Source organism: Salvelinus alpinus, chromosome 12 (genome assembly GCF_045679555.1).
Source record: "Salvelinus alpinus chromosome 12, SLU_Salpinus.1, whole genome shotgun sequence".
NCBI lineage: Eukaryota > Metazoa > Chordata > Actinopteri > Salmoniformes > Salmonidae > Salvelinus > Salvelinus alpinus.
In genome coordinates, this window is record NC_092097.1 from 54017684 (window position 1) to 54045257 (window position 27574).

A 27574-nucleotide genomic window follows, 5' to 3' on the forward strand; every position below is an offset into this window, starting at 1 on the left:
AGCTTGGTATGACTGGACTCAGTAGTGGACATGTAACCAGGTCAGTACAGCTTGGTATGACTGGACTCAGTAGTGGATATGTAACCAGGTCAGTACAGCTTGGTATGACTGGACTCAGTAGTGGATATGTAACCAGGTCAGTACAGCTTGGTATGGCTGGACTATGTAGTGGATATGTAACCAGGTCAGTACAGCTTGGTATGGCTGGACTATATAGTGGATATGTAACCAGGCCAGCTCAGTACAGCTTGGTATGGCTGGACTATATAGTGGATATGTAACCAGGTCAGTACAGCTTGGTATGACTGGACTCAGTAGGGATATGTAACCAGGTCAGTACAGCTTGGTATGGCTGGACTATATAGTGGATATGTAACCAGGCCAGCTCAGTACAGCTTGGTATGGCTGGACTATATAGTGGATATGTAACCAGGTCAGTACAGCTTGGTATGACTGGACTCAGTAGTGGATATGTAACCAGGTCAGTACAGCTTGGTATGACTGGACTCAGTAGGGATATGTAACCAGGTCAGTACAGCTTGGTATGACTGGACTCAGTAGGGATATGTAACCAGGTCAGTACAGCTTGGTATGGCTGGACTCAGTAGTGGATATGTAACCAGGTCAGTACAGCTTGGTATGGCTGGACTATGTAGTGGATATGTAACCAGGTCAGTACAGCTTGGTATGGCTGGACTATATAGTGGATATGTAACCAGGTCAGTACAGCTTGGTATGGCTGGACTCAGTAGTGGATATGTAACCAGGTCAGTACAGCTTGGTATGGCTGGACTATATAGTGGATATGTAACCAGGTCAGTACAGCTTGGTATGACTGGACTCAGTAGTGGATATGTAACCAGGTCAGTACAGCTTGGTATGGCTGGACTCAGTAGGGATATGTAACCAGGTCAGTACAGCTTGGTATGGCTGGACTCAGTAGTGGATATGTAACCAGGTCAGTACAGCTTGGTATGGCTGGACTCAGTAGTGGATATGTAACCAGGTCAGTACAGCTTGGTATGGCTGGACTCAGTATGTTAAAAGGGTGTAAGTCTGTCCTAATTTACCCCATGTCTTTGGTCTTTTTCAATCCCGTTGAGAACATAAGCTAGTACTCTGTTTTATCTGTTCAGACAGTTAGTGGTCAGTTCACAGACCTTCCTAATACTTCAGCTAGTTTAAAATCCACTTCATCTTCTGTCTGTAGATGTCCCACTGTGGATCATTAGTAGAGAACTGCTCTATCAGTCAGCACCAGCCTGTTGCTATGACTAAAGCCCTTTTCTTTATTGAAAGTAGTAAGTGTACATTTCTCCCTTACGGTGTGGTATACTGATGTGTAATTGGTTGTTCCTGTAAGTCAACATAGACCATTTGAACGATACATGTGAACCCCCCCCACCAAATACAGTACACTGACCACACTAATATAAATAACATTGCTTTCTTAAATCATGCAAAAATCAAAACAGTAATGATGATGAAGTTGATTATATTGATGATGATGAGGATTACACTGATAATCTTCATGATGATGACTCTGCCAATACTGAAAGTACTATTACATGAATTAAACATAAAACACCTTATGAATCAGAAAGCCAAATATTTACATTACCTCTCTCCCCTCCAGTCCTGACCAGCCCCAGCAGCTTAATGTTAGTGTGAACAGTAGAGGGTCGTATTTACATTACCTCTCTCCCCTCCAGTCCTGACCACCCCCAGCAGCTGGAGTCTGGACAGTGGCACCAGAGAGGTGTTGCCGTTCCTGTCCGCCCACGTTGGGAGTGTGATGGCCCCACCTATCCCGCCCCGCAGCCTGCCCCACGGTGAGTACAATACATGTGCAACGGAGTTTTTTTTGGGTGAACCACATCCCATGGTCAGATGGTCAGATGGTTCACCAAAAACGGATCTCTATCAGAATACAGTCGAGTGTGTTTGCGTTGTTGTGCCTTACGTTGGCATGCCAGACCCCTATGAATAAAGAAGGACATTACACACATCACACGGCATATCTTTATTCAACACCCATTATATAGTTACACTGAGGCAGAACACTAATGAAAGGGTTGTTGAGGTATTTTTCAATCATCACTATGTATACAAAAGTATGTGGACACCCCGTCAAATTAGTGGATTCGGCTATTTCGGCCACCACCCGTTGCTGACAGGTGTATAAAATCGAGCACACAGCCATGCAATCTCCATAAACAAACATAGGCAGTAGAATGGCCTTACTGAAGAGCTCAGTGACTTTCAACGTGGCACCGTCATAGGATGCCAGCTTTCCAACAAGTCAGTTTGTCAAATTTCTACCCTGCTAGAGCTTCTACGGTCAATTGTAAGTACTGGTTTTGTGAAGTGGAAACGACTAGGGGCAACATCAGCCGCAAAGTGGTAGGCCACACAAGCTCACAGAACGTGTAGCACGTAAAAATCGTCTGTCCTCGGTTGCAACACTCACTACCGAGTTCCAAACGGCCTCTGGAAGCAACTTCAGCACAAGAGCTGTTCGCCAGGAGCTTCATGAAATGGGTTTCCATGGCCGAGCAGCCGCACACAAGCCTAAGAACACCATGCGCAATGCCAAGACTCCGGAGCAGTGAAAACGTGTTCTCTTAAGTGAAGAATCACGCTTCACCATCTGGCAGTCCGACGGACGAATCTGGATTTGGCGGATCCAGAAGAATGCTACCTTCCCCAATGCATAGTGTCAATAACAACCCCAGATCAATAATAATGATCTGTGGTTGTTTTTCATGGTTCGGGCTAGGCCCCTTCGTTCCAGTGAAGGGAACTCTTAATGCTACAGCATACAATGACATTCTAGGTTTCCAACTTTGTGGCAACAGTGTGGTGAAGGCCCTTTCCTCTTTCAGTTTGACAATGCCCCCGTGCATAAAGCGAGGTCCATACAGAAATGGTTTGTCAAGATCGGTGTGGAAGAACTTGACTGGCCTGCACAGAGCCCTGACCTCAACCCCATCAAACACCTTTGGGATGAATTGGAATGCCGACTGCAAGCCAGGCCTAATCGCCAAACATCAGTGCCCGACCTCACTAATGCTCTTGTGGCTGAATAGAAGCAAGTCCCTGCAGTAATGTTCCAACATCTAATGGAAAGCCTTCCCAGAAGAGTGGAGGCTGTTATAGTAGTAAAGGGGGGACCAACTCTATATTAATGGCCATGATTTTGAAATGAGATGTTCGACGATCAGGTGTCCACATACTTTTGGTCATGTAGTGTATTCCCACTATTTCTTCATGTTGGGAATACGGTCCAGTGTTTTTGAGGTCAAATATTGGTTTGTGTGTAAGTGGTCAAGTACTGTGTGTGTGTGTGTATGTGATGGTAACCATAATAATCTGTTGTTAACCATGACATGACCTTTGTGATCAGCACAATGCCTCTCTGAGGTCATTAAAGATCCCGTGGCACTTATTGTAAGAGTAGGGGTGTTAACCCTAGTGTCCTGGCTAAATTCCCAATCTGTCCTTCACACCATCATGGTCACCTAATAATTCCCAGCTTCCAATTGGCTCATTCACCCTCCTCTCCCCTGTAACTATTCCCCAGGTCGTTGCTGTAAATGAGAACGTGTTCTCAGTCAACTTACCTGGTAAAATAACAGATAAATATATATATATTTTTAAAAGCACTCACAGGTGCATTTTGTTTCAATTCCACTGGAACTGTAATATCAGTGTACTTCCTGAATGTAAATGGAATTGACCCCGACCCTGGTTGGCGTCGATGGTGCAGTTTAGTGCAGTTTAGTGCAGTTTGGTGCAGTTTGGTGCAGTTTAGTGCAGTTTGGTGCAGTTTGGTGCAGTTTAGTGCAGTTTAGTGCAGTTTTGTGCAGTTTGGTGCAGTTTAGTGCAGTTTATTGCAGTTGGTGCAGTTTGGTGCAGTTTAGTGCAGTTTGGTGCAGTTAGTGCAGTTTGGTGCAGTTTAGTGCAGTTAGTGCAGTTTGGTGCAGTTTAGTGCAGTTTAGTGCAGTTTAGTGCAGTTTGGTGCAGTTTGGTGCAGTTTAGTGCAGTTTATTGCAGTTGGTGCAGTTTGGTGCAGTTTAGTGCAGTTTGGTGCAGTTTAGTGCAGTTTATTGCAGTTTGGTACAGTTAGTGCAGTTTAGTGCAGTTTGGTGCAGTTTAGTGCAGTTTAGTGCAGCTTAGTGCAGTTTGGTGCAGTTTGGTGCAGTTTAGTGCAGTTTGGTGCAGTTTAGTGCAGTTTAGTGCAGTTTGGTGCAGTTTGGTGCAGTTTAGTGCAGTTTAGTGCAGTTTGGTGCAGTTAGTGCAGTTTAGTGCAGTTTAGTGCAGTTTGGTGCAGTTTGGTGCAGTTTAGTGCAGTTTGGTGCAGTTTAGTGCAGTTTGGTGCAGTTTGGTGCAGTTTGGTGCAGTTTAGTGCAGTTTGGTGCAGTTTAGTGCAGTTTGGTGCAATTTAGTGCAGTTTGGTGGCATTTAAAAAAAAAGTTTTATGGGAACATCTGATTCCAATAGATCCTCAAGGATTTATTCAACTGTACCCCTTTCCAACGTTGTTCTCAGTGTCATTGTAGCTCTCCTTTATCCCTGTATGACTGTTATAAAGAACCAGTCCTGTTTCATCCTATCCAGTAGTACAGCAAGCTTGGTAGATGCTGATGATGAGCGGCAAGTAAATTAACCAACAACGCTAATTTAGCATAATTAGTATATTTAAACGCTATGCACATGTCTTACCTGATCCTATCCCTACCATCTACCCCCCAACCCTGATCCTACCTGATCCTATCCCCACCATCTACCCCCCAACCCTGATCCTACCTGATCCTATCCCCACCATCTACCCCCCAACCCTGATCCTACCTGATTCTATTCCCACCATCTACCCCCCCCCCAACCCTGATCCTACCTGATCCTATCCCCACCATCTACCCCCCAACCCTGATCCTACCTGATCCTATCCCCACCATCTACCCCCCAACCCTGATCCTACCTGATTCTATTCCCACCATCTACCCCCCCCAACCCTGATCCTACCTGATCCTATCCCCACCATCTACATTTACATTTACATTTAAGTCATTTAGCAGACGCTCTTATCCAGAGCGACTTACAAGTTGGATCTACCCCCCAACCCTGATCCTACCTGATCCCATCCCCAACACCAACCCTGATCCTATCCCCACCACCAACCCTGATCCTACCTGATCCTATCCCTACCATCTACCTACCAACCCTGATCCTATCCCCACCACCAACCCTGATCCTACCTGATCCTATCCCTACCATCTACCCACCAACCCTGATCCTATCCCCACCATCTACCTACCAACCCTGATCCTCCCTGATCCTATCCCCAACACCAACCCTGATCCTATCCCCACCACCAACCCTGATCCTACCTGATCCTATCCCTACCATCTACCTACCAACCCTGATCCTATCCCCACCACCAACCCTGATCCTACTTGATCCTATCCCGACCATCTACCCACCAACCCTGATGCTACTTGATCCTATCCCAACCATCTACCCACCAACCCTGATCCTACCTGATCCTATCCCTACCATCTACCCACCAACCTTGATCCTATCCCCACCATCTACCTACCAACCCTGATCCTCCCTGATCCTATCCCCAACACCAACCCTGATCCTATCCCCAACACCAACCCTGATCCTCCCTGATCCTATCCCCAACACCAACCCTGATCCTCCCTGATCCTATCCCCAACACCAACCCTGATCCTCCCTGATCCTATCCCCAACACCAACCCTGATCCTATCCCCAACACCAACCCTGATCATACCTGATCCTATCCCCAACACCAACCCTGATTCTATCCCCACCATCTACCCTGATCCTACCTGATCCTATCCCCACCATCTACCCTGATCCTACCTGATCCTATCCCCACCATCTACCTACCAACCCTGATCCTACCTGATCCTATCCCCACCATCTACCTACCAACCCTGATCCTACCTGATCATATCCCTACCATCTACCCTGATCCTACCTGATCCTATCCCCACCATCTACCCTGATCCTACCTGATCATATCCATACCATCTACCCTGATCCTACCTGATCCTATCCCCACCATCTACCCTGATCCTACCTGATCCTATCCCTACCATCTACCCACCAACCCTGATCCTACCTGATCCTATCCCCACCATCTACCCTAATCCTACCTGATCCTATCCCCACCATCTACCCACCAACCCTGATCCTACCTGATCCTATCCCCACCATCAACCCTGATCCTACCTGATCCTATCCCCACCATCTACCCACCAACCCTGATCCTACCCCCACCATCTACCCACCAACCCTAATCCTACCTGATTCTCTCAAGGGGACTGTTCTGTAGCTTAGTCAGAGGCCTGTTTATCCTTCTCCAGATCATTATTTCCCCCCCCTCCTCCTCCTCCCCTCTCTGGTTTAGTTCTGTATATTTCCAACCAACCAATCCGTTGTTCTGTCCTGCTGTGTGTCTCCCTCTATAGGACACTTCTCCATGCACTTTGATGCTTTCCACCACCAGATCAGCGACCTCCCTCCAGCTCTCCCTGCGCGCTCCTCTTTACGAAAGGTACCCTCCCTGGCCTAGTGTAGCCTACCGTCCTGACCTGTTCAGTCCAGACCTGGGTTCAAGTACTATTCTTCAAATACTTTTGAGGATTTGCTTTAGCCTGACAGAAGTTTGAGATTGCAAATGTTTTGGTCTCTTACTCATGTATTGTATATAGGTTTGTTGTTTTGTGGTTTTCATATCACACCTTTCTATTATTAGTATGTGTTTTTATCTGTATTGTTGTTTGTCACTTGTTTTCTTTGGTGCAAATAAAGTTAATCCATTTTGTTTTAATGACTTTTGGTCTCAATCAAGCACAGATAAAGCATATGAAGTGATTTCAAATAGTATTTGAACCCAGATCTGGTCCAGTTTTGTCTGGCCTGGTCTGGTCCCCCCCTCTACTCCAGTCACCTCTCAGTCCTTCAGTATCAGTGAGTGAGCAAGGCTAAAAGAGCACTAGGCTGTAGAGTATTGTATAACTGTAGAGATGCTTGTTGCTCCGTGTGTGGTTGTGTATGTAATGTGTTGTATGTGTGACTGTGTTTTTGACACATTCGTCTTTTTATTTATTTTTATTAACCCATCCACCATTTAGTTTACAGCTTTTCTGCTACATATACAGTAGCGGTCAAAAGTTTGGACACACCTACTCATTCCAGGGTTTTTCTTAATTTCTATTATTATCTACATTGTAGAATAGTAGTGAAGACATCAACACTATGAAATAACACATATGGAATCAAGTAGTAACCCCCAAACAAATCAAGAAATCAAAATATATTTTAGATTCTTCAAAGTAGCCACCTTTTGCCTTGTTGACAGCTTTGCACACGCTTGGCATTCTCCCACGTTGTAATCTTCGACCACTAGACGAACATTCTGTTTCTCTGCCCCGGAGCCTTTTGAAAGTGGGGTACAGGGCATGTTGTCGTCTGTTCTATTCCATGGAGAAATTGTTCATTATTAGAGAACAGGGTGTTCTTCAGTTCCCTATCCTGTTGTAACAAGGCAATTTTCATTTTGTTGTGAGTTAGCATAGCTACGATCGGACAGGACCTTCCCTCCGCTCTGCCACTGAAACAGTGAGCCCTTTTTGAAAATCAATTGTATCCACCTGCTCGTCCGTCATCTTGAGATTACGTTTCATGAACACCTTGACTTTTTCCTCCGTTGTCTGTTTTAGTTTTCCTCCTCCATTATTCCCATTGTAACAATATTATTCTTCTGCACTTTAGGACAAGTCATTCGGCTTTCATTGTTTTTTATGGAGTCCACGGTAGTTTTTTAGGGAGTCCGCGGTAGTTATTTTTAGGGAGTCCACGGTAGTTTTTAATATCTTGTTCTCCACTCGTATTTTTTCCAGCATTTTATTACTGTAATCCATTCCTGTTTTTAAGGCCTCAACCTCTACAATGGTACATTTGGAATGTTAGACGGCTGCTTCCCTTCAGTTTCGCTCTCAGAGCTCGAGGAAAGGACTTTCTCTTGTTCGCTTCGATGTATCTGACTCTTTTTCGAGCATATCAAAATGTTGATCGATAAATAGTTCAAGGTTCTCAATGTTATCCAGAATGTTTGTTTTGCAGTTATCAGCTAATCCTCAATTTTATATGATTAATTCATGGGACAAGCGGTGCCTCCCACGCTGCAGCCTGCTACGTCATCAACCACCTCCTTGACACATTGGTCTTTGAGTTTAGCTGGCTTGTGTTTGCTTTATATCTGTGCTTAGTTGTTTTCATCTTGTTTTTACGCCTCACACAAATGGGCAATGCAAATCAGTATGTCTGTCATTTATCTATAAGAGTAACCCTTTTCCCAATTGTTTTCCTCCACAGTCAGCCTTGCACCCTATACCTGCCTCGCCCACCAGTCCCCAGTCCCAGTCCGGCCTGGATGGCAGTAACTCTACTCTCTCCGGTAGCGCCTCCTCCGGCGTCTCCTCCCTGAGCGAGAGCAACTTCATGGGCCAGTCATGTTCCACCGAGTCCCATGGAACAACCAGACACCCAGCAGATGCCCTGGACACTGTCTCCGTCACCCCCAGCATGGCACACTCTACCTGGGCCACGGACGGAGAGGACCTGGGCATGGACTCCCCCTCTGGTTCCTACCTGCCTGTGCGCTACAGTGTCTCTGAGTCAGAGGTCCTGGATGGCTCCAAGCCCCCTCCCTGTCGTAGCCACTCCTCTCCTGGGGTGATCACCCCACTCATCACCAATATCGTGGTTCCAATCAGCCCTGTCCTCCCAGAGGCCCATACCCTTAACATCCAGAACCTGCCCCACTACCGCCACCAGCCTCCGCCCGCCCTGCCCCCCAAGCCCTACCTGAGAGAGGGGTGTATTCCTGAGGAGGAGGGGTGTATTCCCGCCAGGCCCATGCCCATGCCACGCAAGATCTCTCAGCCTCTCATCACCTCTAGGGAAGAGCAGGCCAAAGTGGCGTGGGAGCACGGCATCGCCGAAGAGTGAAGAGGAGGCCTGGGGGTGTATTCAGACAGTGATGTGAAACATTCTGAACGTTTCAGATAGAAATAGATTAGATAGAGCGGACACACATGATTTCCCCTTATTCTTTCTGACAGACAATCATATATGTTCTACATTTAAATATATTTATATCTGAACGTTCTGTAATGTTACATTCTCCTGAACTGGCACTTGGTTGGTCGAGGCATGGTTGGTCGAGGCATAGTGGCACATTTGTTTGTTGTTTTGGCTCTGTAGTCCAGCACTTTGAATTTATAATGATACAATGACTATGAGGTTAAAGTGCACTTTGCTTACAGCGCTCAATGTACATAGTCCCCCCATTTTAAGGGATTAAAAGTATTGGGACAAATTCACTTATATTTATTACAGTAGTAACAAGTTAAGTATTTGGTCCCATATTCCTATCACTACATGGTTACATCAAGCTTGTGACAAATTATGTTGAATGCATTAGCTGTTTGTTTTGGTTGTGTTTCAGATTATTTTGTACCCAATATAAATGAATGGTAAATAATGTATTGTGTTTTATTGTAAATAAGAATAGAATATGTTTCAAAACACTTCTACATTCATGTGGATTCGACCATGATTACGGATAATCCTGAATGAATCTTGAATAATAATGAGTGAGAAAGTTACAGATGCAGAAATATCACCCGCCCACCACCACCACACCTGCCTAACCTCCCCTGTTATTGTAATGGTGAGAGGTCAGCATGTCTTTCTTGGGAGTATGATATTTGTAACTTTCTCACTCATCATTATTCATTCAGGGCGGACCACAATTGGCCCAGCATCGTCCTAGTTGGGGGGGGGGGGGCTTGGCCAGGGTAGGCCGTCATTGTAAAATAAAAATGTGTTCTTAACTGATTTGCCTAGTTAAATAAAGGTGAAATAAAATACAATTTAAAAAAAAAACGTTGTGTAGAAAATAGTCAATAATTAATTATTTTGTCATAGTTAAGAACAAATTGTCAGCCAATAGGCTTTGATTAAATTTCCAATATCCCCGTCCACGTGGAAATTCTGTAAGAGTTCTATGAAGGCCAATTAGATGGTGGTCTGATCAGTCAGTCTCCTGTTTAATACTTGTTTTACTTTTGATGCCAGCAAAATAAGAATGTGTTCTTAATTAACTGATTTGCCTAATTAAATAAAGGTTAAATAAAAATAAAATTCATGATTAATTCAGGACTGTCCATAATCATGGTAGCATCCACATGAATGTAGAAGTGTTTAGAAACATAATCTATTCTTATTTACAATATGTGACTCCAAAATGACACAATACATTATTTACCATTCATTTCTATACGAATATGGGACCAAATATTAATCTTTGGACTACTTCAATCAATACACATATAAGTGAATTTGTCCCAATACTTTCGGTCCACTAAAATGGGGGGACTATGTACAAAATGTACACTAATTTGTAAAAGGGTTCAACCGATATGGATGAAAATACCCTCAAATTAAAGCTGACCATCTGCGCTTTAACCTCCTAGTCATTGTATCATTTCAAATCCAAAGTGCTGGAGTACAGAGACAAAACAACAACAACAAATGTCACTCCCCTGATACTTTTGGAGCTCACTGTAGTTTACATGTTGTTAACAATTAAAGCCAACCCCGTCTGTTTTGCCCCATAGTTACGCACGCATCGGTTTTGTTGCTAAACAACCAATGTGTGTGTGTTTGTGTGTGTGTGTGTGTGTATGTATGTGTGTGTGTGTGTGTGGTATGGGGCTCAGTCTTTTAATTTGAGTGCTTATTTGAATGTTCTTTCTCTAAATTCTCTCACGTATTACTTGCACAGACCTCTTGGAAACATTTTCATCTGTACAGTAATTCTAATTTATTGATAGTTCAGGTCCACATGCAGGTTCCAAATCATTGCACAAAGGGAAAAAAAATTGATTTTTTTGAACCAATTATCAGACATTTAATTAATTTAGTTAATTGAAGCAAAGCTGGGATCGAGTAAAGCTTGCTAGACCATGACCTATGACCTTTTCCGTTTTAGAGAAGCCGCACTTTAGCACTTAGTTCTGCAGCACCAAAAACCACTTGTTTTAGTCTATTCACACTTGTATTGTATGAAGAAATGAAGATGGGTTAAGTAGACTCTTGAGTTGTATTGGGCTTCGGATAGATTAGTATTATTGTTGAGGTGTGGTAGTCTTTATATCACTATTGTTTATTAATTAACTTACCTTTTTATAGGACACTAAAGTGGTATTGGTGTAATAATAATGAACTCAGCGATGCAACTAGCTGAGAGAGAGAGAGAGAGAGAGAGAGAGAGAGAGAGAGAGCGATCAGAACAGATCACGCCTCTTGATAAACACACACTTCTTCCTCCTTACGACTTATCCTCTCAGGCAGAGCATTGCCTCGACAGACAGACAGTAAGAGGCTTAAATAGTGTTGCGATGCTTCATTACACAGTCGTCCTCTTTATAGCTGTGCGCTGCCACAGCCAGATCACTCAGCCACTATAAAGGCTTATTATCCATTATGGTTAGGGAATAACTGCCTGGCTGGTGAATACAAGCCATTTCAAAGATGTCACTTTGCCGTCTTAAAGGCTGCTTAAAGTCTTTATTTTGGGTTGGTTGGTTTATTAGAAGGTTATTTTCTGTTCAGTTGGCAGCATGTTACACACTACAGTACAAAGAAAAGTCTATATTTTTAGAGGAGATGAAAATCTGCAAGTTTATTATTATGTGTAGTTAAATAATTATATATAATATATTAATATTAGATTATTTATACATTAATCCCTATATCACAGATTGACTGACGGGAATTGATGACTTGATGATGACTATGTAAAAACAGAACAATATGCAAGATAAGACAAGGGCATTAAAGCCACTGTAGCTGCTTAGTGATGTGCACTTGTATCTGGGAAGACAGGAACATTGGAATAACATAATTTAGATGGATGATATTTATAGAAAAAACGATTATTATAATTGTGTTATTTGTTTTGTTTTTTTATTTGGTACTTTTATGTGTGCATGTTCCATTCAGTGAAATAAGTGATTTAACCCTGGCTAGTACTGCCCACTGGACTACCTGACGCATGCTAGGAGCAGAGAATAGACTGAACTAAAGATATCCTTGTTTCTAATCATTGATATGTATTGACTCTTCAGTGCTGATCACAATGTACAGCTGATTCTGCTTTTAGATGTCTGTATGCATCCTCCTCCCTGCCTCCTTTGAGAGAAACTCCAATGACTATCTCCTGTATCTACCTTAGTGGTTTGATCTGCTTTGTGACAACACTGCTGGTGCTTCACAGACACAGATCCTGGATCAGAGCCTGCTCCACATCTAATTCCTTTTCTCTTCCAGCTTGTTGTTCAGGTGTTGTGTGTGCCTCTCTCTCTCTCTCTCTCCCTCTCTCTCTCTCTCTCTCTGTCTCTCTGTCTCTCTGTCTCTCTCTCTCTGTCTCTCTCTCTCTGTCTCTCTGTCTCTCTCTCTCTCTCTGTCTCTCTCTCTCTCTCTCTGTCTCTCTGTCTCTCTCTCTCTCTCTCTCTCTCTCTCTCTGTCTGTCTCAATACAGTAAGCCTAAGGTCTGTTGTTTTGGATATTTGAAAGGAGAGATTTGATAACCATGAAGTGGGGTATTTCTCATTATTTATAACACTGTCTTTCTCTCACCTGTGTAAATACATTTGTTTTTATTTTATTAACATTATTGTATATCATTACCATAGTACAAAATGTTGGACTTGTAGCTAATAGAGATACTACAGCTTCTATTGACCATTTACCTTTTTCAAGAGGCATTATTCTAACGAGACGGTTACAGGAAGTGTGTGTTTCTGTGTGTGCGCGTGTGTGTAGATACTGTACGTGTAGACCGGCTTCAATTCAACCATCCGATCTTGAGAACGTTTTCTTATTTTTCTTTTTTTGACGGTTCTCTCATGTCCTGATGTTCTCCTTCACACTGGGGGATTTCTATCATGTACTTTCCCCTTGTCTCAGAAGGGACATGGCTACATACAGTATAAACTACTCTAAGTAATGGGGTAAAGGTGCAGGCCTCCTTATGTAGAAGGACTTTTATTTTGAAATGAATCGACTGAATTGAATTTATTTTCTAATGTTTATATGTAGCTAATAGAGAACGTATATGATATTGGAACACATGATATAACACTTGAAACATGTCAAAAGTAATGTCACACACTACTACTATCCTGTCTATGGCTGTTTTGTGTCCGTTATGTGATGATTGTACTCTTTGTGATGATGGCTCAAGAGAAGGGAGTGTTGAAAATGCACCTAGAAGGTTGTCCATTGTCCTGTGAGAAGGACCTAGACACAACACACACACACCAGCTGGCTTCCTTCCAGGCTCGGACAGACCGAGGGGACCCTGTAGTGAGGTGGGACACTTGATTGAATCCCCTAAGAGCAATCAAACTTAATCAGCCCCCATCACATATTCTAGTCAGCAAATAGGTGCACTCACTCTCCCACTGCCCCCTAAATGACAACCTATTCCCTATGATGTGTGCTACTTTTGACCATAGCCCATATAACTGTAGTCCCCTACTTTTGACCAGGGTCCCCTCGTCGGCAGGGCTCACCCACTTTCACCTCCTGGCCTGGCACTCCTGATCTACTAAGACGAATCATCATTCTAAGTGTAAGAGGATTGAAGAGTTGAAGGATGTGATATGAGAGGAGAAAATACGGGCTTCTGATATAGAGGACTAATATAGTCACTACTGGTATGCAAATAATATACATGACAAGGCCAAAACCTCGGAACACTACTGCAGACTGGTTGAATGATATGATGGATGTGTGGTGTGGAGAAGTGATTTTATTTGAACGTGTGTTCGTGGATAACACAAGCCAGTGTAACACTATCAGTTAGTTATGATAGGCAACTGTATCTCTATGAGTTATGTTGCTGAAAAGGCAGGAAATCCTCCTTGATTTCATTGAACTTTTCAAATCATAAATGTAAATAATTTAAAAAATAATAATAGCATACTTTCATTCATTATTATTTTATTTCAATATGATCAGAGGATATGAAGAAGGAACATGTTATGCATATGACCTATGCAGTCTCTCAATGTATTTGATTTATTTCTATAAATACACACATATATATATACTGAACAAAAATATGAACGCAACATGCAACGATTTCAAAGATTTTGCTGCGTTACAGTTCATTTTAGGAAATCTGTCAACTTAAATTCATTAGGCCCTAAATCTATGGATTTCAGATAACTGGGCAGGGGTGCAGCCATGGGTGGGCCTGGGAGAGCATAGGCCCACCCACTTGGCAGTCAGGCCCTCCCACAGGGGAACCAGGCCAAGCCAAGCAAAATATGTTTCCCCCCACAAAATGGCTTTATTACAGACAGAAATACTCCTCAACAACAGTGGAGGCAGCTTATGGTAGAGCCTTTAACATTCAAGTATCTGGAAACAGCTCTGTGTTGTGTGACAAAACTGCACATTTTAGAGTGGCCTTTTATTGTCCCCAGCACAAGGTGCACCTGTGTAATGATCATGCTGTTTAATCAGCTTCTTGATATGCCACACCTGTCAGGTGGATGGATTATCTTGGCGAAGGATAAATGCTCACTAACATGGATGTAAACAAATTTGTGAACAAAATTTGAGAAATCATCTTTTTGTGCGTATGCAAAATGTCTAGGATTTTTTATTTTAGCTCATGAAACATGGGACCAACACTTTACATGTTGCAATTATTTATTTTTGTTCAGTACAAATTCCCTTATTGTTTTCTACTCAAACAATTATTCCATACACACTTGACGTTCAAACACACACATTACAATTGGTCCCGTGTGGCTCAGTTGGTAGAGCATGGCACTTGCAACGCCAGGGTTGTGGGTTCATTCCCCACGGGGGGACCAGGATGAATATGTATGAACTTTCCAATTTGTAAGTCGCTCTGGATAAGAGCGTCAGCTAAATGACTTAAAATGTAAAATGTAAATCTGTGTCTAGTATATTGAGTATATCCAGCAGAATGACACACTGTTCTGGGAACTGGGTACAGAGTATTTGATTATGTGTAGCCTATCATTTAATATGAATAAACGGTTGTTTAGTCTTACTTTGTGGCAAGTCAATGTAAAATAAAGGTTAAATAAATCAAATATAAAATGGAGCCAGTTGAGGGGAATAGGAAGCAAGAACGGAACTCATGAAAGTGTTTATTTTTTCAGTCGTTCTTTGTAAATATAGAAAACTGCAGTAGGATCTAGGTTGGGGGGGTACAATGGCGGTACAAGTTACAATTGAGGCGTACAAATGGGGGTACAAAACATTTTTGAAATCATTGCAGTTCTTTACCTCCAGACCACCTTGTCAGGCTCTTCTCGCTTGTCTTTAAATAACCATGACAACGCGGTGTATTTATAAGGCTAAAAAGGGCAAACCATGTAAAGATTGTGATTATTAATTGTCTGCCTTGTACTTTCTGATGTAAATGTGTTTTTAAAACATAGAAAAACTAGACAAAAACATACAGAAAACGTGACTTATTTCATTTTGCCTAATTATTTTGATGATTATTTTGTGTGTTTTGCATCAATTCTGGACAGTTAGCGAGATACGTTCTACTTCTGTCACTCTTACGGAATACAAAACCTTTAATTACTCTAAAAGTAATTTATTGTATATATTGTGTTAGCATGAATCAACTGTGATGTGGATTTTAGATGTAAATACATACACACTTTTTTCCTACTCACTTCAACTACTGTGATGTGGAATTTATTAATTAGTATTAATGCCTAACATTAAAGATCATGTTTTATTGACTCAGTGCTGCTTCCAACTTGTCATTATTTATCAGTTGTTATAGTGATGGGAAAATACACAACTAGGTCATTATCCTAGCATTTGCTTGTTACTGTAAATGTATAAATTTCATCTGATTCAACACCCTTCACAAATACTTTCGTTTTGTGGTTCTTTAGCTAAACTTCTAAATTGGTAAGGTAATTTGATATTCTGTTTAGTACCACCAGAGATTTTTTATAACACTCAGGATACACCACAGCCTGTTGTTTCCAATGGGAGCAAATGAATCATAGTGGACAGAACAGGCAAGGAGGTGAGAAGAGCCTAGCACGAGTTAGCGAGATCCTATTGGCGCGTTCTAGCAAGTATTTTGTATATATCCGTTAGAAGTGCGCGTGTGCAATGACTCAATTCGCCCTCGCACTACTAAACAACTTTAGAAACTTTGGCCAAGGGTAAAGTCTACAAAACTTAGTCCAATCTGTTCGCAACAGATTATTGTTTTGGGAACAAAAAACTGTATTGACATCAGATGTTTCATCGATGACAAATATTGCAGAATGTCGGCCCAGTTCCATGTCTCTTCAAACTCTCCCACTGCCGGCCACTGGTTTTCCTCTCCTCGCCATATTTGGTGGGGAGTGGAAATTAAACCGGACTCTTCAGATGTATACATCCGGCGAAACATCATGGGTTGTATTTACAATCGTGTTTGTTCTTCACTGGTTGACCTTTTCTTGTGGCAACAGGTCCCAAATCTTGCTGATGTGATGGCACACTGTGGTATTTCACCCAGTAGATATGGGAGTTTATCAAAATAGGATTTTTTAAATTTTTATTATTTGTGGGTCTGTGATACGGGGACGAAGACACAGCTTGTGGCGCGTTCAATAGCTAGAACTAGGAAACTCTGAAATGTCTTACTTGCTGACTGGTTGACTGCAGCACGTGAATAACGACAACCAGTTCGCATCTACAACCTAGTTCCGACTAGCACATGAACGCAGCATAAATGTGTGCCTTATTTACACCAACATCCTGTGAAACAGCTTAAACCAGAGAGGAGACCATATTATTGTGCTTTCTATTATATTACCTATATTAAATCATATTAAATACATTCACACAGGCAGCATTATCCTAATGAATAAAGAGCAGTCACTTTCTGCTCTATGCTCAATGTTTCTACCGGAAATTGTCAGATATAACTGTCAACAGAGAGGAAGAGGCCAAACGAAAGGTTTCATTCTCTTCAAAATCTGTCCAAAATAAGACCAATGCGTTTCTATGGGCTTTTTTTGAATCTTTTCGCCTGCCTTCACGCGTTTGGGACGACACCCATTGTTAGGGCTGAAATATGAGCATCTCGTCATTATATTTAGATCTCTGCTATAAATTAACATACATAGCTCTAATCCAATCGCACGGCGCCAACTGGACGATGTCCCCGGAACGAAGAGCACGTGGCCAATCAGAGAAAAGTGCGTGGAACGTTTCAGGAAACAAACCAATCGCGTTCTAGAGAGTAAAATGAGAACCAATGGGAATCCTGCATAGGTTTACGTGTTTAGCAGGAAGCTTCGCAGAATCAGGACATTGCGTGCTCACTTTACCGGTGTCGACTCTGGATGCTCATGTGTAGCTGTCATTTGTAGCTAAATAGTTTTGTATCGTTACGTTTACATCTAACTAGCTAAAATAGAATACGTTATTCATCGTGAAATGTTGTGTTTGAGTAGTTTGTCGGTCGCCCTTGCGGCGCTAGCTTTGGTACCGAGTAGTAGCAACGCTTTGAAAGATGGGGAGTGTGAAGGTGGGTTGGTTTGTCTCATATATATATATATATATATCACACACGTCACTGTAACTATGGATATAGCTATTAGTAGCTAAGTGTAATGGTAACGTATGTTGTGAAACCTATGACTGATAATTCATGGAGCTTTACAACAATCTTCATCAAATGGATTTTGTCTTGCTAGATACAATAGCTAAGATTTCTTTTCAATGTGTTCTCTTGAATTTAAATGTTTTTTTTAAAGTGTTGTAGTTTGCTGTATCTGGCTAGCTTAGCTAGTACTTGTCAATGAAGAGTCATATAGCTAATTGCTCATTAAAGCCTTTCCTAGTGCCCCAGGCAAGTTAAACAAAATGTATTTATCCTTTTTCTTTATTTAACTAGGCAAGTCAGTTAAGAACAAATTCTTATTTACAATGACAGCCTAGGAACAGTGTGTTAACTGCCTTGTTCATGGGGCAGAACGACAGATTTTTACCTTGTCAGCTCAGGGATTCGATCTAGAACCTTACGGTTACTGGCCCAACGCTCTAACCACTAGGCTACCTGCTGCCCCAGTTGCTGCATGTGGTTTCAGATGGTGAGATAATGTACTTCGTCAAGTTGTTACTCTTATCTTAGATGTGATGGCTGATTTGGTCAGGCTTATCCATACGTATCATAACATAGACTGACCAGAACATCATTCTTAGGTTTGTAGGCCTAAATCCTGGGTAACCCATATGTCCACAACAACTGGAGTTATCTAATTCTGGTATAGATTAACATTAGATTAAATGTTTTTATCCTAAGTTTAGCTAGCCTATAAGGTAATGCATAAGTCCTGATGTGTCACCACTTTACAATCCTACCGATGGCTGCCTTGTTGTTTTGCCTTTCAGTGTGTGTGAGCTTCCTGAGTCGGTTCTACCAGTCATTACAAGACAACCATGTTAAATTCACCAGCGCGGACATCGAGAACGAACTCGTCAAAACCTGCAAAGATGTCAAGGGCAAGGAAAACCGCTTTGTAAGTGATTTTTAGGCTAATCTTTTATTTTAATTTTTTTTCTTATGGAAGTCAAGTCGATTTAAGTAGTTACATTGTGTCCTATCCAAATTATCTACTGGGTTTGTTGATTAATTGCTGTTATTTTCTTCCTTCTGTACCCTAGTGTTACTACATTGGTGGAACAAATGATGCAGCCACCAAAATCCTCAACGAGATCTCCAAGCCCCTGAGCTATCACACACCAGTGGACAAGATCTGTGAGAAACTAAAGAAGAAGGACAGTCAGATCTGTGAACTGAAATACGGTAAAAAAAAAAAAAGTCTTATTGTCACATACACTGGATAGGTGAAGTGTTATTTTAGAGGGTCAGCCATAGTAGAGCGCCCCTGTAGCAAATTAGGCTTAAGTGCCTTGCTCAAAGGCACATCACCAGATTTTTCACTTTGTCTGTGCGGGTATTCAAACCTGGCTCAATGCTCGAACCACTAGGCTACCTGCCGCCCAGGTGGGGAGCCATCTCACATGATCTAGTATGCGGCTCGGGTATTCGAACCAGCGATCTCTCTGTTACTGCCAGAATGCTCTAACCGCTAGTATGCAGGCCATTGAAGGACTGGGACATTTTCAGCTTCCAGGAATTGTGTACAGATCCTTGTGACATGGGGCAGTGCAGTATCATGCTGAAACATGAGGTGATGGCAGTGGATGAATGGCACGACAATGGGCCTCAGGATCTGGTTACGGCATCTCTGTGCATTCAAATTGCCATTGATTTTTTTTTTAAATCAATTGTTTTATTGTCCGTAGCTTATGAAATGAACATTCAATGCTCTGGCAACAATTGCACACTCCCTCAACTTTAGACATCTGTGGCATTGTGTTGTGACAAAACTTCACATTTTAGTGGCCTTTTTATTTATTTGCACAAGGTGTACCTGTGTAATGATCATGCTGTTTAATCAGCTTCTTGATATGTCACACCTGTCGGTGGATGGATTATTTTTAACAAAGGAGAAATGCTCACTAACAGGGATGTAAACACATTTGTGCACAATATTTGATAGAAATAAGATTTTTGTGCTTATGGAACATTTTCTGGGATCTTTTATTTCAGCTCTTGAAACATGGCACCAACACTTATCATGTTGCATTTTATATTTTAGTTCAGTGTAGAAGATGTTTGTATCCAGACCGACTTACAGTAGTGAGTGTATGGATTTTTCCTTTACAGGTCCCCTGTGGGAATCGAACCCACAACCCTGGCGTTACTAACACTGTGCTATACCTACTGAGCCACACGGGACATTTCTCCTATTACCCGGTTTCTCCATTGTTACTTCCCAAAGTTTTAGTCTCAGGAAACTACTACAAAACCTTTCGACAAAAATGTTCTTTACAGCAGTCACAATTCCAGTGGATAATTGTTTGTGGATCATAGTCTAAACACCCTGGTGTATGCAGGCAGGGTTTGGACCTATATTGTACAATCTATTTACAGTATAGACACAAACACTGGCATCGGACGAGGACCTATTTTGAACGTCATTACCGTACTGTGGCCTGTCTGTGGAGGTTCGTGTGGGACTGATTGCCCTGGCAGTGAAATGTGATCCTTCTCTCTATATAGAAGGTGGAAAATAACTCTGCATTCTGTATGCTCCCATGTTGTCAGTAAATCACATTGGAGCATAGAATAGTGTTCAGTCTCTTGACCTTTTTGTTGAAAGATTTTTTTATATCAAACGGGTGTCACTGTGCTTGCTTACTGCCACTCCATCTCGAATCCTCTGCCGCATAGACTTGACCACCGTCCTGAAACCCTTCCTGAAACCATTCTTATCCAGTTACACCACTGAAAAGCTAGCAGTTTGGCGTAGCGGGTGGTGACGTTTAAAGCTGAGGAGTGAGGTTACGAATCCAACTCCGTTACACTGTAATCTTTTACCTCCCTTTCTCCCTTGCCTGCAGACAAACAGGTGGATCTGAGCACAGTGGACCTGAAGAAGCTGAAGGTAAAGGACTTAAAGAAGATCCTGGAGGAGTGGGGAGAGTCGTGTAAAGGCTGCGCGGAAAAGTCTGACTTCATCCGCAAGATCAATGAACTCATGCCCAAGTATGCCCCCAACGCAGCCCAAGCAAGGACTGATCTGTAACAAAATGGAGGGGAAGATTCAGACCTGGGTTTGTGTTCAGTGGTTCGGAGTAGGAGTGCTGATCTAGGATCCGTTTTGCCTTTTTTACATCATAATGAATAAGAAATGGTGGATCCACCTGATCCTAGGTCACGCTTCAACTCTGATACACTGTGTCCCAAATAGTACCCTATTCTCCTAAATAGTGCACTACTTTTGACCAGAGCTCTGGGTCCTGGTCAGAAATAGTGAACTAAGTAGGGAATAGGGTGCCATTTGGGGCAGATACTTTGTGACTAGGGGCCATGGTGGCCCTGAGGTTATTTTTGTGGTGTGAAATGTTGTGCGGTATATGAACCACCCGACAGTCTGTACATGCCCTTTAGTTTATTTTTGAAGGGATAGACTTTATTATTTGACTTAATTATTAACGGTTTAATCAAATAGAACAGGGGTGGACAAGCTTTTAGGTAGAGAGTCCTAGACAGTGTGGATGCAGGGATTTTATTCCAGGCAAGCAGTAAGTAAAGTTCCTGATTCTACTAATCAGTCTGCAAATCGAGACGTTGAGTTGAGTTGTGATACTGTGGTGTGACACTGCCTGGCTAGAACAAGTACCTGCGCCCATACTGTCCCTAACCCTCTATCGATAAGGGTGGCCACCCCGGAAATAGGATTTAAGATGGAGGGGAAAAGAAATGAGAAGACAACTTGAAAGGAAATTGTGCTGTTCTTTCACACTGAACCTTTCATGTCAGACCTAGTGTTTGTTACAACTGTGCTCTACTTTTTCATTAAAATATGAAAACCCAGTGTCAGAAGTGCCATGATCAGATGTGTATCTAATTTTGTATGAATACTTGTGCACCAACTGAATTTCTGGCTTAACTACATTACCAAAGCTTATGACTCTCAGCTTCTTCTTTTTCCTGAATGTGACTGCCCAGGGAGCTTCTGAAGAACTGCATCAACATATTTCACTAATGGGAGGCATGTGTGTCATTAATGTATGACTAATATAGGGAACTTCGTCAAACTTTCCTCGGATGCAGGGTCATTTCTACTGAGCTATCTGATTTTCTTTGTGAATCAATTTCACCTATTGCGAGTCTATTCCAGTAGGTTTACGTGTTGACAATGTGAAACATGATATTTTGCAGTGTGTATGCACTGTAGTCACCAGATATAAATACGCGCACCATCTATTTAATGTTCACGTTTCCACGATACAGTTTACATTTACATGATTCTGCCTAATTATGTAATTTGTGTCGCATATTATTTGCAAAATTGAGGTTTGGGGAATATGCGTTCAATGTCACGTCACTACCCCTCCCGCGACGTCGACTCAAACCCCTCCCATTGGCGGAACGCGCACATTCCTTTTGTCCAAGATGGCGGCGTTGGTGTAGGTTCTCTGATAATGTTTTTAAATGTGTTTATCCTTTTAATTCACAATAAACGCAAAGTCTCAACGTTGTGGACATTAGTTACAAGTTAGTAAATCGTCCGTATCTGTGCAACGTCCGATTAAAATCGAGGCATTTAATTCCAGACCGGATTGTTTCTGCAGACACTGGCTGGCTAACTAGCTAACGTTACCTAGCTAAAAAGTTTGGGTATCGTTTGAAAATGAAACGACAGGCCGGGAGGGACTCCAGTCCTAGTCGGGCTTTAGCGAAACGAATACGGGAAAGAGAGCGGGAACGAGACGGGCCACGGAGAGAGGACCTACCGCCCCCGCCTCTTGCCTTGCTGCTCGCTGAAAGCCGAAGGCAACATGCTCGGAGCAGGAGTAGGGAACGAGAAAAGACGCGGCTTCGGGAGGAGCGCGGGGCCGCTGTAGACCCACTTCACCACCGACAACAACACCACGACATCGGGCTGATCGGCCGCCCCGCTCTCCGGACTACAGCCGCCCTGCCTAAAGGCAAAGCGGCGACCGAGCTACTGAGCCTCCGGGGGGGAGCGGGGGGGACTCTGGAATACAAATCGTTGCTCATTAGCAATCTAGGCTCGGTGCTTTCTGACGAACATGTTGAAGACGGACTGTTCCACGAGTTTAAAAAGTTCGGGGACGTTAGTGTGAAACTATCTCACACACCAGAGCTGGGCCGTGTTGCGTACGTGAATTTCCGTCACCCAGAAGACGCTAAAGAGGCCAGGCATGCCAAGACCAGGTTAGTGCTGTATGATCGCCCCCTTAAAGTAGAGCCCATGTACGTCCGTCGTCGCAGCTGCACGCCGCCGGATGTGAGCTACATTCCCATTCATGGCACCTCATATCCCCCTTATAGACAGAGGTCCCTCTCCCCAGGGGCAGGAGTTAGCAGTATCAGAGACATCCGACCACTGAGACACTACCCTGTAGAGGGGTTGGGACTTAGCAGAGAGAGGGAGAGGATCTTAGATTACTACGGGATGCTGGATGAGAGGGGGCGGCCATACGGGCTGCCAGTACCCGAGCACGAAGACATAAAGCCAGAGGACGACGCGCGGGCGTGCAGGAACCTGTTCATTGGCAACCTGGATCACAACGTCACTGAGGGCGAGCTGAGGAGAGGCTTCGACAAGTACGGCATCATTGAGGAAGTTGTGATTAAACGACCGGCGCGCGGTCAAGGGGGAGCCTACGCTTTCCTCAAGTTCCAGAATTTAGACATGGCTCACCGGGCCAAGATAGCCATGCAGGGCCGCGTGATTGGTGGGAACCCGGTGAAGATTGGCTATGGTAAAGCCAACCCCACCACGAGACTCTGGGTAGGTGGCCTCGGCCCTAGCAACTCCCTAGCAGCTCTAGCCCGTGAGTTTGACCGCTTCGGCAGCATCCGAAACATAGACTATGTGAAAGGGGACAATTTTGCCTATATTCAGTATGAAAGCTTGGACGCCTCACAGGCCGCCTGTGCCCAGATGAGAGGTTTCCCCCTGGGAGGCCCAGAGCGGAGGCTGAGGGTGGACTTTGCCAAGGCGGAGGAGCCCCTGCCTCGTAGCTACCCAGCAGGGTACCAGCCCCCTGTGCCCCTGCCTGCCCACCTGGACTTGCTGCCAGAGGGTTACGGCGGGAGGCACCGCGACTGCAGCCTGGAGAGAGAGCTCCGTGCCAGGGACCGCTCGCCCCCCTCCCACGCCCTGTTCACCCAGCGGGAGAGAGAGAGGGCTCTGCTGGACAGGGACAGGGGAGACAGAGAGTTCATCAGCCCAACCAAGAGCCTGGAGCGTAGGGGGGGTGAAGCATTTGGGGGTGCCCGTGTAGGGCGGGGGGACCGAGCAGCCCGGAGCCGCAGCCGAGAGCGCTGGCTGAAGGAGAGGGACGCTGCGCGGGCTGGGGGGGAGAGACGGAGACGACGCAGTCTCTCCCTAGACATGCCCTCTCAGGAGAAGGAGAGAGGCAGGTCCAAGGTGAGGGGAGGAGGACCAGCCTCTCCAGAGGACAGCCCAGACAGAGCCAGGGTCAGAGCCCCAGACTCCACCACCGAGCCCAGGGGACAGAGCCCTGACAGCAGCCGCCACTCCAACGAGGACCGGGGTGGGGGTCTGAAGACCGGCGGAGACAGGGAAAAGGAACGCGACCGTGACCGCAACCACAGAAATGCGAGCGACAACAACCACACCTTGTCTGACACGCCTAATAAAGACCCTAAGACACTCAGCACGCTGTCGGAGTATGCTGCCACCCTCACCAAAGCCTGGCACGGTCACTTTGCCCTGAAGAACTCCTGCTTCCCTACTAACATGCACCTGCTGGAGGGAGGCTCCGGGTTCTTCCACTCTGTCATGAAGGACCACCAGGCCAAGGGGAAACTGACCCAGCTGAAGATCGCCCAGCGACTAAGGATGGACCAGACCAGGCTGGACGAGGTCACCAGGAGGATCAAGCAGGGTGGGTCCGAGGGCTACGCTGTTCTTCTGGCCCTCCAGGGCCCCATCGACCGCGAGGCCCCTCCACCTGAACCAGGCCTACAGATCAGACTCCTCCGTCACCTGGTCACCTACCTGAGGAACAAGGAGGCTGCAGGAGTGATCAGTCTACCTGTAGGCGGGGCTAAGGAGGGGGGGAAGGGAGGCATGCTGTACGCCTTCCCCCCCTGTGACTTCTCCCAGCAGTTCCTCCAGACCCCTCGCAGAACTTTGGAGAATTTGGATGAAGAGCACCTGGTGGTTGTGATTGTCAATGACTCTGCCTAACTAAGACAGAAGACACCTCTCTGTCTATAGTGTTAGCTGTCATTGTTATTTCTCCACGTCAACAACAGACTGAGCTCTGAGCAAGGAACTAGTAGGGATTGTCAATAGCTAATTAAGTAAAACACCACTCTCTGTCTCTGTGGTGGTAATGGCTGTTTCACTTCCGTGTAAAGGGACTGAACTGTTGTAGACCGACACCTCGTCCTCTCTGGGGGTGTTCCTATGTCCCTCTCTATGCCCCCTAACAGACAGTGTCACTACAAACAGACCGAGCTGCTGTCACTCCAAGCAAGGGATCCTTTGAGACTTACTGACAGACTTTGTATTAAAATAGAGGAGGAGGACGGGAGAGACATTTTTTTCTGCATTTCTTTAAGTGAAACACGACAACTGAGTGAGGGATTGTTTATTGTTTTGGAACTAAACAGACCAGGCAGTTTATCTCAAGGCTTCTTCTACAATGGGAGTTTGTGTCATATGATGTGATTGTATCTTTTTTTTAGTTTTTATTTGACCATTCCAGAAGTTCCCACCTTCATTTGAGAATTGTGTGCTCTGATTGGCTGTTGCATGCAGGAAGTTGTTTTGTCGTACAGATTTTACCTTCTAACCGGTGGTCAAGTTCCACTGCTATTTACTGGCTATTGATTTTAAACCGTTGTTGTTTTTGAAATATTGTTTCAGCTACAGATATTATTTGTTTAACAGTTCTGTCTTGGTCCTAGCGTGGTATTATACTGTTCATGGCTGGTTTATTTGAGCTTTTAAAAAATGTACTGAATGAGTCTATAGCCTATTTGGTCGTCGTTCCTCTCTTGTTGATGCAACACTCTGTAGTGGTTGTATGGCAGAACGGGCTACCTCTACAATTTATTTAAATCATCTGTTTTTTTGTTATTTTCTTTCTTTTTTTTAATCACAAACATGCAATACAAATGAAATCCACTCACTGATCTGTTGGAGTCAGTTCAATTTCTCCGTGCAGTTTCTTTGAGCAAGGTTGTAACACTGAAATACATGTTTTTATTCATCATATTAGTTTAGGTGCATTGCGTGTTTTAAACATGTCTGTCTGTTTGAATCATACTGGGCCATTTTAATGTTTATTTGAAGAAAACATCACCTGAATGAATGGACTAACTCTTGAGTAGTAGAATAGTTAAAAGGAAACACGTTTGTCACTACACAACATCAGACTGGTGTTAGTTAAAAGGAAAAGTGTTTGTCACTACATTACATCAGACTGGTGTTAGTTAAAAGGACAGAACATCAGACTGGTGTTAGTTAAAAGGAAAAGTGTTTGTCACTACATAACATCAGACTGGTGTTAGTTAAAAGGACAAGTGTCACTACATTACATCAGACTGGTGTTAGTTAAAAGAACAGAACATCAGACTGGTGTTAGTTAAACGGAAAAGTGTTTGTCACTACAACATCAGACTGGTGTTAGTTAAAAGGAAAAGTGTTTGTCACTACAACATCAGACTGGTGTTAGTTAAAAGGAAAAGTGTTTGTCACTACAACATCAGACTGGTGTTAGTTAAAAGGAAAAGTGTTTGTCACTACATAACATCAGACTGGTGTTAGTTAAAAGGAAAAGTGTTTGTCACTACATTACATCAGACTGGTGTTAGTTAAAAGGAAAAGTGTTTGTCACTACATTACATCAGACTGGTGTTAGTTAAAAGGAAAAGTGTTTGTCACTACATTACATCAGACTGGTGTTAGTTAAAAGGAAAAGTGTTTGTCACTACACAACATCAGACTGGTGTTAGTTAAAAGGACAACATCAGACTGGTGTTAGTTAAAAGGACAAGTGTTTGTCACTACATTACATCAGACTGGTGTTAGTTAAAAGGACAACATCAGACTGGTGTTAGTTAAAAGGACAAGTGTTTGTCACTACACAACATCAGACTGGTGTTAGTTAAAAGGACAACATCAGACTGGTGTTAGTTAAAAGGAAAAGTGTTTGTCACTACACAACATCAGACTGGTGTTAGTTAAAAGGACAACATCAGACTGGTGTTAGTTAAAAGGAAAAGTGTTTGTCACTACACAACATCAGACTGGTGTTAGTTAAAAGGAAAAGTGTTTTTTTGCTTCCCAAACAGCACCCTAAGGCCTGCGTGGGGCCCTGGTCAACCGTAGTGCTGTACGTAGGGGAAACGTCTCCATTTGGGACTCTGGCTTTGTCACTACATGAGATTGGTTTTAGACGCTACTACCGTATGCAATGTTTCTTTAAATGACCAACAGAGAATGAGATCTATGGTTTGTTTGTTATTCTGTTATGTGAACTATGCGATGCTGACCAATTTACATAACTTTGTCACATTGTAGGAGACTACCCATTTTCAATGGGGTTTGTATACTTAGTCAAACCAACCAGTCCATTTGATCGTTTTTTCTGTTGTTTCAACATGTATGAAAAATGAAATTAAACGTTTTCTCTTTTTAAATCCTTTTGTTTTCTTTATTTGCACATGATAGGATAATTCATGGCTTATTGTTATAAAGGCAGACGGTTAAACAATATATGGCATGTTTGTGCATTCTAATGAAGCAATAAGGC

At 43.5% G+C, this 27574-nt stretch overlaps 3 protein-coding genes across 8 annotated transcripts in view; all 3 read left to right on the forward strand.

Moving 5' to 3' along the window:
* The window catches only part of dock3 (dedicator of cytokinesis 3), a 414918-nt gene extending 399008 nt beyond the window's left edge, over positions 1 to 15910 (forward strand). For all 6 annotated transcript variants that reach the window (XM_071336834.1, XM_071336838.1, XM_071336835.1 and 3 more), the window contains 3 exons: positions 1713 to 1832; positions 6502 to 6587; positions 8411 to 15910. In XM_071336834.1, the coding sequence (XP_071192935.1) occupies positions 1713 to 1832; positions 6502 to 6587; positions 8411 to 9046 (842 nt within the window). In that variant the 3' untranslated portion in view covers positions 9047 to 15910. The remainder of the gene's footprint in view (positions 1 to 1712; positions 1833 to 6501; positions 6588 to 8410) is intronic.
* Positions 15911 to 17444: 1534 nt separating this feature from the next.
* On the forward strand, positions 17445 to 21626 carry manf (mesencephalic astrocyte-derived neurotrophic factor). The gene is made up of 4 exons (XM_071336833.1): positions 17445 to 17702; positions 18569 to 18696; positions 18842 to 18983; positions 20648 to 21626. Exons 1-4 carry the CDS (start codon positions 17612 to 17614, stop codon positions 20830 to 20832), a joined length of 546 nt encoding a protein of 181 aa, XP_071192934.1. The 5' UTR covers positions 17445 to 17611; the 3' UTR covers positions 20833 to 21626.
* Positions 21627 to 22298: 672 nt separating this feature from the next.
* rbm15b (RNA binding motif protein 15B) lies at positions 22299 to 25133 on the forward strand. Its single transcript, XM_071336832.1, has one exon. The coding sequence runs from the start codon at positions 22444 to 22446 to the stop codon at positions 24997 to 24999; it is 2556 nt and encodes an 851-aa protein (XP_071192933.1). The 5' UTR covers positions 22299 to 22443; the 3' UTR covers positions 25000 to 25133.
* The last annotated feature ends 2441 nt before the right edge of the window (positions 25134 to 27574 follow it).